The sequence below is a fragment of the Panthera tigris genome, chromosome A2 (genome assembly GCF_018350195.1).
Source record: "Panthera tigris isolate Pti1 chromosome A2, P.tigris_Pti1_mat1.1, whole genome shotgun sequence".
Taxonomy (NCBI): Eukaryota; Metazoa; Chordata; class Mammalia; order Carnivora; family Felidae; genus Panthera; species Panthera tigris.
In genome coordinates, this window is record NC_056661.1 from 6123620 (window position 1) to 6138421 (window position 14802).

The following is a 14802-nucleotide window of genomic DNA, read 5'->3' on the forward strand; positions in this document are numbered from 1 at the left end:
TAGGAAATTGGTCTGGCCCTGGAGGGCGGGCCTTAAGCGGGAGACGTCATTATAACGCGACTTCTGCCCGTGTCTGGAGAGCCAGGAAAATGGTGGTGATGGCGCGTCTTTCCCGGCCGGAGCGGCCGGACCTTGTTTTCGTGAGTCCGCGGCGGGGCCGGGGGTGGCCCGCGTGGGAGAACCTGCAATTAGATACTTCAGGGGTTCGGGGCCTGGCCGCCTGGGGTGTCTGGGCCAAAGCTCTGTCCGCCCGAGGGCAGGACCTACGGACCAGGGTGGCCAGGAGTAAAAGTCTGGCAGTGGAGTCCAAGTGGTCTGAGTTAAGAGTTGCAGTCGAGGTTCAGGGCCTGGCGACCGGACCTTTGGTGGAAATAGGAGCGCGCGGGAGTGGGGGAGGGGAATCGCATGGCGAAATCTTGTAGAAGTCCGGAGTCTGGAGTTAAGGCATAGTGATCGGGCCGGGGTTCTGGTTTCTGTGGTAAAGTCTTGGTGCTCGGAGTAACGGCCTAGGTCAAGTCCTGAGCGTTGTAGTTTGTGGAACGAAGGTTTGTTGTCTGGATTAGGAGAACTGTGGAGTCAACTGTGGTCAGGCAGTGGCCATTGGGATTCTGAAGAGTCCCAAGACTTGGTATCTGGAGCACAGACATACGACCTTTCATTGCACTTTGTAGCTACTGTGGGGTTTTTTCTTCTTTTCTTTCTTTCTTAAACACAAATTGAAGGTTTGTGGCAACACTACATGAAGTAAGTGTGTTGGCACCATTTTCCGACAGCGTTTGCTCACTTCATGTCTCTGTGTCACGTTTTGGTAATCTCACAGTATTTCATACTTTTTCATGACTTTTGGGGCGTCAAGAGCCACACCCATGTAAAACTGGGAAGTTAATAATTGTTGTGTGTGTTGGGATGGCTTCATAGGCTATTCCTTGGGCCACCCTACTCCCTGAGACATAACCACTTTGAAATTACTAAGCTTACAGTGGCCTCTAAGTGTTTAAGTGAATGGAAGGGTCATCCGTCTCACCTGAAATCAGAAGCTAGAAATGATTAAGCTTAATGAGGAAGGCACGTTGCAAGCTGAGAGGGGCTGAAAGCTAGGCCTTTGGCACCAATAGCCAAATTGTGAATGCAAACGGAAAGTTCTTGGAGAAGATTAGAAGTGACGGACACATGAATGATAAAAAAAAAAAAAAAAAAAAAGCGAAACAGCCCTTTGCTGTTACAAAGAAAGTTTCAGTGGTCTAGATAGAAGATCACACCAGCCACAGCATCCCCTTAAGCCAAAGTCTCATTCAGCCAAAGCCTAACCCTTCGGTTCTGCGAAGGCTGAGAGAAGTAAGGAAGCTGAAGAACACAACTTGGAAGCTAACAGAGGTTGGCTCTTGAGGTTTTTGGAAAGAAGCCGTCTCCATAACAAAAGTGCAAATGAAGGAGCGAGTGCTGATGTAGCCATTTGTGGCAAGTCGATCGCAAGATCTCATTAAGATAGTTAATGAAGTGACGGCACAGACCGAACAGACTTTTAATAGAAATGGGAAAGCCTTCTGTTGGGAGAAGAGACCTTCTAGGACTTTCATTGCTGGAGAGGAGGAGTCACTGCCTGGCTTTAGCATTTCAAAGCACAGGCTGACTCTGTTGTCCGGCTAATGCAGCTGGTGGCTTGAAGTGGAAGCCAGTGCTCCTTTACCATTCTGAAAAGCCTAGGGCCCTTAAGAATTAAGCTAAATCTTAGGGGCGCCTGGGTGGCTCAGTTGGTTAGGCGACCAACTTCGGCTCAGGTCACGATCTCACAGTTCGTGAGTTCGAGCCCCACATCGGGCTCTGTGCTGACAACTCAGAGCCTGGAGCCTGCTTCGGATTCTGTGTCTGCCCCTCCCCTGCTCATGCTCTGTGTGTCTCTCTCAATAATAAATAAATTTTTAAAAAACATAAAAAAAATATGTTTCATTAAAAAAAATTTTTTTAACGTTTATTTATTTTTGAGAGAGACACAGACAGAATGTGAGTGGGTTAGGGGCAGAGAGAGAGGGAGACACAGAATCCGAAGCAGGTTCCAGGCTCTGAGCTGTCAGCACAGAGCCCGATGTGGGGCTTGAACTCACAAGCTATGAGATCATGACCTGAGCCGAAGTTGGACGCTCAACCGACTGAGCCACCCAGGCACTCCAAGAAATACGTTTCATAAGGTTACAGTTCTAGATAGTAATTACTCTGATAGATCTGGGAAAAGCAAATTAAAAACCTCCTGGAAAAGATTCACCACTCTAAATGCCATTAAGAACATTCTGATTCATGAGAAGAGGTAAGGATAACAGCATTAACAAGATCTTGGAAGAAGTTGATTCCAACTCTCCTGTATGACTTTGAGGGGTTCAAGACTTCACTGGAGGAAGTAACTACAGATGTGGTGGAAACATGGAAACAGCAAGAGAACCAGAATTAGAAGTGGAATCTGAAAATAGGACCGATTTGCTGCAATCTCATTATAAAATGAGGATGAGGAGTTGCTTTTTTTTTTTCTTAATGTTTATTTATTTTTGAGAGACAGAGAAAAACAGTGTGTGAGCAGGGGAGGGGCAGAGAGAGAGGGAGATGCAGAATCCAAAACAGGCTCCAGGCTCTGAGCTGTTAGCACAGAGCCCAACGCGAGGCTTGAACTCACAGACTGCGAGATCATGACGCAAGGCTTGAACTCACAGACTGCGAGATCATGACCTGAGCCGAAGTCAGACGCCCAACGGACTGAGCCACCCAGGCATCCCAGCCAGGAGTTGCTTCTTATGGATGAGCAAAAAAAAGGGGTTTCTCAAGATGGAATCTACTGGTTATGATGCTGTGAAGATTGTTGAAATGGCAACAGAGCTTCTAGAATGTGACATAAACTATTTTGTTCTTGTTAGTACAGTATTTATTTGTCTTTCCTCTGTCAAACCCTGAGCCAACCACTTTCCCCAGGCTGCCTGGGGAAGTATAGGAAAAGGAACACACAGGGCAGACGAAACACAGGAGAAAAACTTATGGGAGGTGGAGATGGCTCCTTCACATGGCAATGAGGATACAAAAGGCCGCCATCAGGCAGAAGAGCCTCGTGGCTTCTGGGAGGGCAAAGCCCAGAATGGTGGAGGAGAAGAGCTGTTGCTTCAGAGAGGGCTTCCTGGCATAACCAGTGATGAGGCTCCCAGACACAGTCCCGATTCCAGCCCCAGAGCCAGCCACCCCAACTGTGGCAGCCCTAGTCCCAATGAACTTGGCTGCTCTGTCGATGTCCCTTGAAGCAACACTGGTTTGGAAACTGCGGCTAGGAATAAGTGAGGTTAGGGGACGTGGGGCTGCCCAGCTGCTGAGGCTCTCATCTGTCAGTGTCTCTGGGGGTTTTAATGCCACTGCAGACAGTGATCGGCTCAACAGCTGACAGGTGCTCCTGACCAAGGAGGGGGCGGAGACGAACTTTGCACAGGCGGACGTTTTCAGAGGATGAGGGGCTGTGGCCAGAGAGCTGCTCCCAGTGCGGAGAAGACAGAGAGGGAATATGACACACACTTAGTTGACAAAGCAGCAGCAGGGTTGGAGAGGATTCCAATTTGGAAAGAAGGCCTGCTGTAGGTAAAATGCTGTCAAACTGATGGGGCACCTGGGTGGCTCCGTTGGGCGCCCGACCTCGGCTCAGGTCGTGATCTCGCAGTTCAGTTCTGAGTTCGAGCCCCGCGTCGGGCTCTGTGCTGACAGCTCGGAGCCTGGAGCCTGCTTCGGATTCTGTGTCTCCCTCTCCCTCTGCCCCTCCCCCGCTTGTGCTCTGTCTCTCTCACTCTCAGAAATAAACATAAAAACAATTTTTTTCAAGTGCTGTCAAAAACCGAGTCACATACTACAGAGAAGTTGTTCGTGGCGGCAGGATTCAGTTGATGTGGCAGGCTTTATTTTGTTTTAGGAAATTGCCACAGCCACCCCAACCTTCAGCAGCCACCACCCTGATCAGTCAGCAGCCATCACCCTTGAGGCAAGACCCTCCACCAGCAAAAAAGATTACAACCCATTGAAACCTCAAGTAGTGGTTAGCACTTTTTTTGCAAGGAAGTATCTTTTAATCAAGTTATAACACTTTTTAGACATAACGCCAATGCAAATTTAATAGACTGCAGTGTAAACATAACTTTTACGTGTGTCGGGAAACCGGAAAATTCATTTGACTTGCTGTATGGTGATGTTTATTGTGGTGGCCTGGGGCTGAACCAGCAGTGTGCGTGAGGTGTGTCTATAGAGGCCTAGCATCTTCACAGGTGTTTGGTGTTTCGTACTGGGGAGGCTTGGGGTTTGGTCCATACCTCTCCTTCTGATGTAAAGGTCTAGCTTCTGTCGACTTGGAAGATAAAACTGCCAGTGATTTTATCAGCAGAGTGGGTTTATTTAGGAACGGCAGAGGAATTTTAATTCAGGATATGCAAGCTATGGCAAAACCGAAGGCAAGTCTGGAGAACAAAGGAGAGGAGCATCACTTTATTTTAAGACTTGTTTATTTTGAGAGAGCACGTGCACGTGCCGAAGGGGCAAAGTGAGGAAAAGAATCCCAAGCAGGCTCTTTGCTGTCAGCACGGAGCCTGATGCAGCATTCCAGCTTACAAACCGTGAGATTATGACCTGAGCCGAAGTTGGACGCTTAACGGAGCCACCTGGGTGCCCAAGTAACGTCACTTTATAGAGAAAAAGGAGTAAACTAGGAGGGGCCGGTTTGAAGGAAAATCTGTTAGGTGAAAGTGATAGTTCAGGGTGGTGATGGCTTCTCATTGGCTGAGTTGTGGCAGTTTCTCATTGGCTGGGCTGTTGCCGGGCAAGGAGAAAATCTTGCTGGGGTAGTAAAGTAAGCTTCTTTCTGTTGGGAACGCAAGGTGCCCTTCTTCCTGCCGGGGGGGGGGGGGGGGGGGGGGGGGTCTGCAATTGACAAAGAGATGGTAGGCATGGGAGTGCCCCCTTCAGGGCTTCCTGATTTCATGTCAAATAAGGTTTCCGTGTTCACTTTCTGAGTTCTGGGACAGCTGAGTAGTTCTGGATAGTGGGAGCCTGAGATGCTGAAGGCCTGGTGTTTAGGAAGAGGCATGTTGTGCGGAGTTAAATCTTGGCGTCCAGGTCCAGAGAGACCTGGCAGTGGACGGGCAGTCTGAGAAATCTGGTGACCTGGGCCAGAGAGTAGGTGGCTTGACTGGGAGGGCCAAAAGAGTGGTGTCTGGATGACAGTCTCAAGTCTGGCCCGGAACCCTGTGGTTGAGGAGTCTGGTGACCCGGGTCAGACTGTGGGCAGTAAGATTTCGAGGAGTGAAATCCAAACCTGAGTCCTGGTATGTGGCTGTCTGGTGCCCTGGCTCTGAGCTCAGGTCTCTCTTTTCCCCGTTCCCTGGCTTCCGCAGGAGGAAGAGGACCTCCCCTATGAGGAGGAAATCATGCGGAACCAGTTCTCCGTCAAATGCTGGCTCCGCTACATTGAGTTCAAGCAGGGTGCCCCGAAGCCAAGGCTCAATCAGCTGTACGAGCGGGCCCTGAAGCTGCTGCCCTGCAGGTGGGAACAGTCCCAGCCGCCCTGCCCGGCCCCCACCCCACCCCACCCCACCCCACCTAATCTTGCCGTAACGGAACTGGCCAGTAGGTCCCAGGTGATAGCTGTCATTCGGGCACTAAGTGTATGTCCCCTGACGGCTCAGCACACCTTCCCTGGTGTCCTGGCCCGTGCCCCCCAGTGCTGAGACTTGCCGTCCTTCCCCAGGCCCCTTTGCCCTGCAGTCACTTCCCAGCGCAGGGCAGAGGGTTCCGGGGGTGTGTGAGGCTGACCGGTCGTTGTCTGCCCCTCCCAGCTACAAACTCTGGTACCGATACCTGAAGGCGCGCCGGGCACAGGTGAAGCATCGCTGCGTGACCGACCCGGCCTACGAAGATGTCAACAACTGCCACGAGAGGGCCTTTGTGTTCATGCACAAGGTGGGAGCGTGTGGGGGGGGGCAGAGGCCGGGCGAGGGCCGAGGGGGAGGTGCAAGTGGACGGGGACCGGGGGATTGGAGTCCTGTCGCCTCGGTGTGCCCGAGGTTGAGCTAGATTAGCCCTAGAGGACAGGGTCCCGGGTCTTGCTGCATTTTTGGCCATAGGACACGTGCCGTCTCTGTGGTCGAGCCGTGGCGCCAGCGGTTCAGACCCTGCCCGTCCCCCACGCCTCCAGATGCCACGGCTGTGGCTAGACTATTGCCAGTTCCTGATGGACCAGGGCCGAATCACACACACCCGCCGCACTTTCGACCGCGCTCTCCGGGCACTGCCCATCACGCAGCACTCTCGCATCTGGCCCCTGTACCTGCGCTTCCTGCGCTCACACCCACTACCTGAGACGGCCGTGCGGGGCTACCGGCGCTTCCTCAAGGTACGCCTGTGGGGGTGGCGGGACCGAGCGGCCGCTTCACGAGGTTCCCAGCGCCGGCTTACTGGGACACTAGCCCCTCGAGGCGTGTCACCCGACAGACGGGAAGCGGGGAAAGGCTCTCGTTGGCGATTTGTTTTCCCTCCAAATAATTTGCCAGCACCTGCTGCATGTCTCGTATTGAGACAAGTGCCGGGACAGCGTGTGACAAAGACAGCCCCTGCCTGCACAGAGCTTTTGATCTAACTGGATAGACAGGTGCCCACGAGCTGACCACGTCTCCTGGTCACATCTTTAAAAATTGTTTTTTTCACGTTTATTTCTGAGACAATGCGAGAGACAGAGCACAAGCAGCAGAGGGGCAGACAGAGGGGGACACGGGACCCAAAGCGGGCTCCGGGCTCCGAGCTGTGAGCCCAGAGCCCGACACGAGGCTCGAACTCACGAACTGAACCATGAGATCATGACCTGAGTGGAAGTCGGATGCTCAACTGACTGAGCCACCCAAGCATCCCCCGCTTCTGCTTCTTTATTATTTTTAATTTTTTTTAAATGTTTTTATTTATTTTTGAGACAGAGACACAGCATGAGCAGGGGAGGGGCAAAGAGAGAGGGAGACACAGAGTCCGAAGCAGGCTCCAGGCTCCGACGTGGGGCTCAAACTCACAAATTGCAAGATCATGACCTAGGCTGAAGTTGGATGCTCAACCGACTGAGCCACCCAGGCGCCCAAAATTTCTTTTAATGGTTTTTTATTTATTTTTGAGACAGCGTGAGCAGGGGAGGGGCAGAGAGAGGGGAAGCCACAGAATCCGAAGCAGGCTCCAGGCTCTGAGCTGTCAGCACAGAGCCCGACATGGGGCTCGAACTCACAGACTCTGAGCCAAAGTCGGACGCTCAACCGACTGAGCCACTCAGGCGCCCCTCCTGGTCACATCTTTTAAACCAGTAAAACCACAACCGTGGGAGGGCAGGGAGCGGGAGACAAACGGCTGTGGGAACGTTTCCAGGCGGAAACAGCATGGGGGGGGGGTGCCGCCCCCTCACGCTTCTAACAGCTGTTGTACGTTGTGAAACTCGGCACGGCGCTGTCTGGCTGGGGGACTTGGGGTAAAGGCCGGGCCCGGACTGTGCCGACTGTGCCTTTGTTGTCTAAGCCAGACCGATCAGGGCTGGGGCTGCACCAGAGGGGCCCAGACCGGATTGGCGGGGCCTCGGCTGGACCGCCGGTCAAGGCTGCCCCCGTGGGGCTGAGGCCGGACTGGTGGGGCCCGGGTGGGACACGTGTGGCTAAGGCTGGGTCGGCAGGGCTGGCGCCGGGTCAGGGCAGCGGTGCGTGGCTGACCCGGAGCTGCCGAGTGGGAGCGGGGGGGGGGACGGCGGGGTGGCTCTGCGGCCCCGCTGACTGCTGGTGGGGCCGCCCGCTGCCCAGCTGAGCCCCGAGAGTGCAGAGGAGTACATCGAGTACCTCAAGTCCAGTGACCGGCTGGATGAAGCTGCGCAGCGCCTGGCCACCGTGGTGAACGACGAGCGCTTTGTGTCCAAGGCTGGCAAGTCCAACTACCAGGTGGGCCTGTGGGGGGGTGGGGTTGGCAGGAAGGCTTGCCCTCCCCCCGCCCCATGGGGCACAGGGCTGAGACTCCTCCTCCTGGGTCTGCAGCTGTGGCACGAGCTCTGTGACCTCATCTCCCAGAACCCAGACAAGGTGCAGTCACTCAATGTGGACGCCATCATCCGCGGGGGCCTCACCCGCTTCACCGACCAGCTGGGCAAGCTCTGGTGCTCGCTGGCTGACTACTACATCCGCAGCGGCCACTTCGAGAAGGTGCGCAGGCACGGGAGGCGACGAGGGGAGAGGGGGCGGGTGCCACGCGGGGGCCTGACACAGCGGTCGCTCCCGAGGTGTCCGTGTTCTCGTCAGTGTCCACGTTAGCTGGCTTGTCAGGCAGTGGAGTAGGGGGTTGCGTGGGGCGGACGGGTCCCCAGAGTTGCTGGCTGGGGAGCAGAGAAGGGGCTGCTGATGGGCTACGGGAGGGAGCGCCCTGCGGGCTGGGGGGTTGGCCGTGCCCTGCTGAGGGGCGCCGCCGGCCAGGCGTGAGCAGGACGGAGGCAGGGCCGGCTGCACGCTTCACAGAAGCCCTTCAGGCCACCACAGGCTGAGGCTGGCAGCAGGGGACCGGTCAGGAGGCGGGCGGAGCCACCGGCCGGGGGGCGGGGGGGCGGACAGTGGAGCATGACTGGCCAGGAACAGGGGTAGAGGGATGGGGCCCAAGCTTAGGGGCGGGAGTGACCGGGAGAACATGAGCTTCAGAAGTGGGGTGGGGCCCTCCATGGCCAAGTCCGGGGTCCCCGCAGTGGGGACCGGTGGGGGCGTCGGGGTCGGTCACCTCTCGAGTCTTAACTGGGCGTCGGCCGCCTCACACGTGTCTCCCTCAAGCTTCATAGTCACTCTGCACGGGGACCGTCACCGTTTACTGGGGAGGAGCTGGGGGCCTGCACTCTGGGAGGCAGGGGGAGGCTGTGGCTCTGCTGGGTGTTGGTGCTCCCGGCAGTGCAGCCAGGTCCCCTGCGTCCACACGGGCAGGCCCTCGCGTCCCCCCAGCCAGCACTTTCCTGTTACCCCGCCCGTGCCCACAGGCTCGAGACGTGTACGAGGAGGCCATCCGGACTGTGATGACCGTGCGCGACTTCACCCAGGTGTTCGACAGCTACGCGCAGTTTGAGGAGAGCATGATCGCAGCCAAGATGGAGACGGCCTCAGAACTGGGGCGGGAGGAGGAAGGTGAGGCAGGCCTGGGCCGGTGAGGGGAGAGGGCTGGGCCGGCCGGCAGGGCTCTGAGAGCCCCAAGGGACAGCGACGGGGGAGGTGCGTCTGCACGACAGAGGGAGGCGGGTGTGGGTGGAACTTTGGTGAGTAGCCGGGACTTGCGCTGCATCTCTGGCCGGAGTGGCCAGTGGAGTGAGTCCGCCAGGCCCCGGACAGTCGTCGGCGGGCTCTGGTGGTGCAGAGGTGGGGGCGGGGCCGCTGTGCTGAGGCCCCGCCCCCATCTCGAGCGCAGATGACGTGGACCTGGAGCTGCGCCTGGCCCGCTTCGAGCAGCTCATCGGCCGGCGGCCCCTGCTCCTCAACAGTGTCTTGCTGCGCCAGAACCCACACCACGTGCACGAGTGGCACAAGCGCGTGGCCCTGCACCAGGGCCGCCCCCGGGAGGTGTGTGACGGCCCCGCCCCACCCCCCTTCCCCTGCCTGCCGGGCCCCCACCGTCCGGCCTGACTCCGTCCTTCCCACCCAGATCATCAACACGTACACGGAGGCCGTGCAGACGGTGGACCCTTTCAAGGCTACAGGCAAGCCCCACACACTGTGGGTTGCGTTTGCCAAGTTTTACGAGGACAACGGGCAGCTGGACGACGTGAGTGCCCTGCGTGTGTGGGTTTGCGCGTGTGTGAGTAGAGGCGTGTGCTTGGCCAGAGGACCCAGGAGGCACAGACACTCTCGCGGGGGCGGGGGGGGGTTGGGGCCAGAGAGGCAGGGTCCCAACCTGTCCTCTGCCCACCCCTGCAGGCCCGCATCATCCTGGAGAAGGCCACCAAGGTGAGCTTCAAGCAGGTGGACGACCTGGCCAGCGTGTGGTGTGAGTGTGGCGAGCTGGAGCTCCGGCACGAGAACTACGACCAGGCTTTGCGGCTGCTGCGGGTAAACGCGAGCCCACGTTAGGGCGGGGGCGTGGTGTGCTGTGTGGCCGTGTCCGGCTGTCCCCAAGCCCCCGCCCTGCTGCCTGCTCCCTCCAGAAGGCCACCGCGCTGCCTGCCCGCCGGGCCGAGTACTTCGACGGCTCGGAGCCCGTGCAGAACCGCGTGTACAAGTCCCTGAAGGTGTGGTCGATGCTCGCCGACCTGGAGGAGAGCCTGGGCACCTTCCAGGTGAGTCGGGGGGCCGAGGGCCCGTGGCGGCGTGGAGCCGGGGGCAGGGCCGCGGTCTCTGCCCCGGACGTGCCCCGACCTGCTGCTGCCCCGCAGTCCACCAAGGCCGTCTACGACCGCATCCTGGATCTGCGTATCGCCACGCCCCAGATTGTCATCAACTACGCCATGTTCTTGGAGGAGCACAAGTACTTCGAGGAGAGCTTCAAGGTGAGGGGGGCTGATCTGGAGGTCCCGGACAGCGGGGTCTCCCGTCCCGGGGCCCCGGCCGCTGTGTCCGTGTGCTCCGGTGGCCCTAACAAGGCGTCGCAGAGCAGGGAACTCAGACAGCAGAGACGTACCGTCCTCGTCCTGGGGGCTGGAAATCTCAGACTGTGGTGCTGGCGGGGCTGGTCTCTCCCAAGGCCTCTGTCCTTGGCTAGTGGGCGGCTGTCCTCCCACCAGTGTGTGTATGTGTCTTAATCCCACAGGGACTCCGGTCATCTCGGATTAGGGCCCACTGTAACGACTCCCCTTCATTTCCTCTTTAAAGGCCTCGTTTCTAAGTCCAGTTACATTCTGAGGTCCTGGGGTTGTGGCTTCAACGGGAATTTGGGGGACACAGTTCACCTCTTAACAGGCACCGAGTCTTGTTTCTGGGCCGCGGGTGTGTGCAGGCTGTCCCTGCTCTGCTCGTGTGACAGCTTGTAGGTACGTGAGGTCCTGCACGTGCATGTGTTGGGAGGCCCTGCCTCTCTGTTGAGAGGTTTCGGTTCTAGGCAGAGACCGCACGTATCCAGATGACATACGCGTGTGCCACCTCCCGCCTGAGTGACACCGGCCCTGCCCCTGGCCTGGGCATGGGAACCTCTTCCCAGGGCCATGGGCTCCAGTGTCCGCAGAACTGAGGACCCCCCCCGACTCCCCCACCCATAAGGTTACCTACCGGTGACTTGGTAGGTCCTAGTCCTGGTCCATTGAGGGTGGCGTACAGGCCCCCTTGACCGCGCCGTGATCGTGGGGCAGGGTGGACGGGGAAGGGGCCGCCATGACCAGCCCGAGGGAGACGTGGGGACTCTCCTGGCAGGCTGGACGCCACGTGTTCCTGCCCTGGGTTCCCACACACGACACCCTCTCTCGGGGCAGGCGTACGAGCGTGGCATCTCGCTGTTCAAGTGGCCCAACGTGTCTGACATCTGGAGCACCTACCTGACCAAATTCATTGCCCGCTACGGGGGCCGCAAGCTGGAGCGGGCGCGGGACCTCTTCGAACAGGCGCTGGACGGCTGCCCTCCCAAATATGCGAAGAGTGAGGCGGCCGGGCCGGGCAGGGGAGGGGTTGTCTGGGGCCGGGCACCAGCCTCTGACCCCCCCCCGCCCCCCCCCCGCCTCGTCTCTCAGCACTGTACCTGCTGTACGCCCAGCTGGAGGAAGAGTGGGGCCTGGCCCGGCACGCCATGGCAGTGTACGAGCGCGCCACCCGGGCCGTGGAGCCCGCCCAGCAGTACGACATGTTCAACATCTACATCAAGCGTGCGGCCGAGATCTACGGGGTCACCCACACCCGCGGCATCTACCAGAAGGCCATCGAGGTGCCCTGTGGGGCGGGGCGGGGAACGGGGGTGGCCAGAGGCTCTGAGCGTGCCCCCACGCATGGGACCTCCGGGAGCCTTCCGGAGGGCCCGGGGTACGGGGAGCCCGCTCATGCCCTGCCCCCTCCTCGCCACCGCCACCCAGGTGCTGTCGGACGAACACGCCCGGGAGATGTGCCTGCGGTTCGCGGACATGGAGTGCAAGCTCGGCGAGATCGACCGGGCGCGGGCCATCTACAGCTTCTGCTCCCAGATCTGTGACCCCCGGGTAGGGCGTGGGCCCGGGCGGGCAGGCGGGCAGTGACGGAGGCTGCAGCCGAGCCAGCCGCTCACGCCCGTGCGCCCCACCCCGCGCAGACCACCGGGGCTTTCTGGCAGACGTGGAAGGACTTCGAGGTCCGGCACGGCAACGAGGACACCATCCGGGAGATGCTGCGGATCCGCCGCAGCGTGCAGGCCACGTACAACACTCAGGTCAACTTCATGGCCTCGCAGATGCTCAAGGTGTCGGGCAGCGCCACGGGCACCGGTGAGCAGCTGTGGGCACCCGCCGTAAGGGCCCGGCCCCTGCTCTCTGCCCGCCCTTGACCTCCTGGTCTGAGAGCGTTGAGCGTCCACCTCCCCACCCCCTGCCGAGCCTGGGAACTCCTCGAGGGCTGGGTCCTCGGACGGACGGGGGTGGGGTGCCTGGTAAGGAGCAGAGCGGCCTGTGGGCTGTGGCGGGGGCCGGCGCGGGTGTGGCCTGGGCAGACTGGTGTGTGACCCCCACGCTCCCCCACCAGTGTCCGACCTCGCCCCCGGGCAGAGCGGCATGGACGACATGAAGCTGCTAGAGCAGCGGGCAGAGCAGCTGGCGGCCGAGGCCGAGCGGGACCAGCCCCCGCGGGCCCAGAGCAAGATCCTGTTTGTGAGGTGCGGGGGCAGGGGTGGCGGGGAGGCCGAGCGGCACGCATCCCCCTCCCTCTCCCCTGCCTGCCCCATCCCTGCCTCCCCCCTGCCTGCCCCGTCCCTCCTTCCCTCCGTCCTTCCCTCCGTCCTTCCCTCCATCCTTCCCTCCATCCTTCCCTCCCTCACCCGCCTGCCCTGTCCCTCCTTCCCTCCCTCACCCGCCTGCCCTGTCCCTCCCTCCCTCCCTCCCCCCTGCCTGCCCTGTCCCTCCTTCCCTCCCTCACCCGCCTGCCCCGTCCCTCCCTCCCTCCCTCCCCCCTGCCTGCCCCCTCCCTCCCTCTCCCCTCCCCCTGCCTGCCCCCTCCCTCCCTCCCCCCTGCCTGCCCCCTCCCTCCCCCCCCCCCCGCCTGCCCCCTCCCTCCCTCCCCCCCCCGCCTGCCCCCTCCCTCCCTCCCTCACCCCTGCCTGCCCCGTCCCTCCTTCTCTCCGTCCTTCCCTCCGTCCTTCCCTCCGTCCTTCCCTCCCTCACCTGCCTGCCCTGTCCCTCCCTCCCTCCCTCCCCCCTGCCTGCCCCCTCCCTCCCTCCCCCCTGCCTGCCCCCTCCCTCCCTCATCCCTGCCTGCCCCCTCCCTCACCCCTGCCCACCCCCAGGAGCGACGCATCCCGGGAGGAGCTGGCCGAGCTGGCCCAGCAAGCCAACCCGGAGGAGATCGAGCTAGGGGGGGACGAGGACGAGGACGAGATGGATCTGGAACCCAACGGTAGGGGGCCAGCCAGGTGGGCAGGGTGTTTTCGCGGAGGCGCGGGTGGGGCCCCCCCTCCTGGAATGACCGTGGCCTCCCTCCTTTCCCAGAGGTGCGGTTGGAGCAGCAGAGGGTGCCGGCTGCCGTGTTCGGGAGCCTGAAGGAGGACTGACCCCAGCCCTGCACCCCTCCTCCCCCCTCCGCACCCCTCCTCCCCCAATAGAATCTATGTTTGTACACGCGGTCTGAGCCTCTTTCCTGCCCACCCTTCCCGCTGCCCAGGTGCCTATGGGGACTGCCGGCTGGGTAGTGCCCTGGCCTTGGGCCTGGCACCCCCCCCCCCCCCCCCCCGCCCCCAGATTGGCTGGTGCGGGAGGTGGGGCAGCTGGGCTTCCAGCCAGGGCACATGCCCCACCCTCCCGCTGCAGAGCCAGTTCTCAGAGGCCCGTCTCTGCCGCCTGAGGCCTCCTTGAGGGCCTTCCCGGCCCATTCCCACATTAGCGGGTAGAGATACACAGCCTTCCCTCTCCAGATTGTTTCATTCTGGGCCAGGGCACTGACCTCCCCTCAGAAGACTGGTCTGAGAGCCTGTCAAGGTACTTCTCACCCTGGATAGCAGCCAGGAGCCAGACCTCAGCCCTGGGCCAGGGCCAGGGCGTGGTCCTTAGGCCTAAGCTCTGGGAAGCCATTAGTGGGCTCTGGACTATTAAGGGATTTTAGGCATCAAGAGACATAATCAGATTTGTGCTCTGAACAGGCCATGTGGGCTGTGGGGGATTGGTTGGTGGCGGGAGGTGACCGGGGGGGGGGGGGAAGGCCCGGGTTGGTGGCCTGGACTGGGGGCCAGTTATGGGGATGGAGAGAGGCTAGCGAGACAGAAGCGGCCATTAGGTGAACTGTGCAGTGTCGGGTGGGGTTGGGGAAGCCGGTCCTGTGTCTGGGCCACACAGACGAGCAGCTCAGGCAGGCTCGAGCTTATGGCCTAGGGCCTACATCCGAGCCATCCCCAGCGATGCCAAGGGCACACCTGGACCCTTGGGTGTGGGGCTCGTAGGAGAGAAACGTGGGAATCCTTTCCAGAGGCCGAAATGGGGGCAGGCGGCTGGAGGAGAGAAGGTCAAGCTTAGCAGCTGGCCACAGACCAAGTGCCAGAAGAGGCCAGTAACATCCGCACGGAGGAGGGAAGTGCAGTGAGCGGTGGGTGGGGAAGCCACGGGGAGAGGCTGGTCAAGAGGCAGCCAAGGAGCAGCCACGAGGGGCCTTGGCATGAGCCGCATCAGGG

General features: G+C 60.0%; 2 protein-coding genes across 2 annotated transcripts; one reads left to right on the plus strand and one right to left on the minus strand.

Annotated features, from left to right (window-relative positions):
• The first annotated feature begins 44 nt into the window (after window positions 1-44).
• On the plus strand, window positions 45-13762 carry XAB2 (XPA binding protein 2). The gene is made up of 19 exons (XM_042978044.1): window positions 45-140; window positions 5400-5548; window positions 5841-5964; window positions 6200-6397; window positions 7827-7961; window positions 8055-8219; window positions 9032-9176; window positions 9454-9605; window positions 9688-9807; window positions 9960-10091; window positions 10187-10318; window positions 10415-10528; window positions 11444-11606; window positions 11699-11889; window positions 12035-12157; window positions 12247-12418; window positions 12672-12801; window positions 13429-13538; window positions 13631-13762. The coding sequence occupies exons 1-19, from the start codon at window positions 90-92 to the stop codon at window positions 13690-13692; spliced, it is 2568 nt and encodes an 855-aa protein (XP_042833978.1). The 5' UTR covers window positions 45-89; the 3' UTR covers window positions 13693-13762.
• On the minus strand, window positions 2746-4320 carry LOC102969973 (ATP synthase F(0) complex subunit C2, mitochondrial-like). Its single transcript, XM_042977235.1, has 2 exons — window positions 4296-4320; window positions 2746-3539 (listed from the first exon to the last, which is right to left on the minus strand). Exons 1-2 carry the CDS (start codon window positions 4318-4320, stop codon window positions 3040-3042), a joined length of 525 nt encoding a protein of 174 aa, XP_042833169.1. The 3' UTR covers window positions 2746-3039.
• Window positions 13763-14802: the final 1040 nt, after the last annotated feature.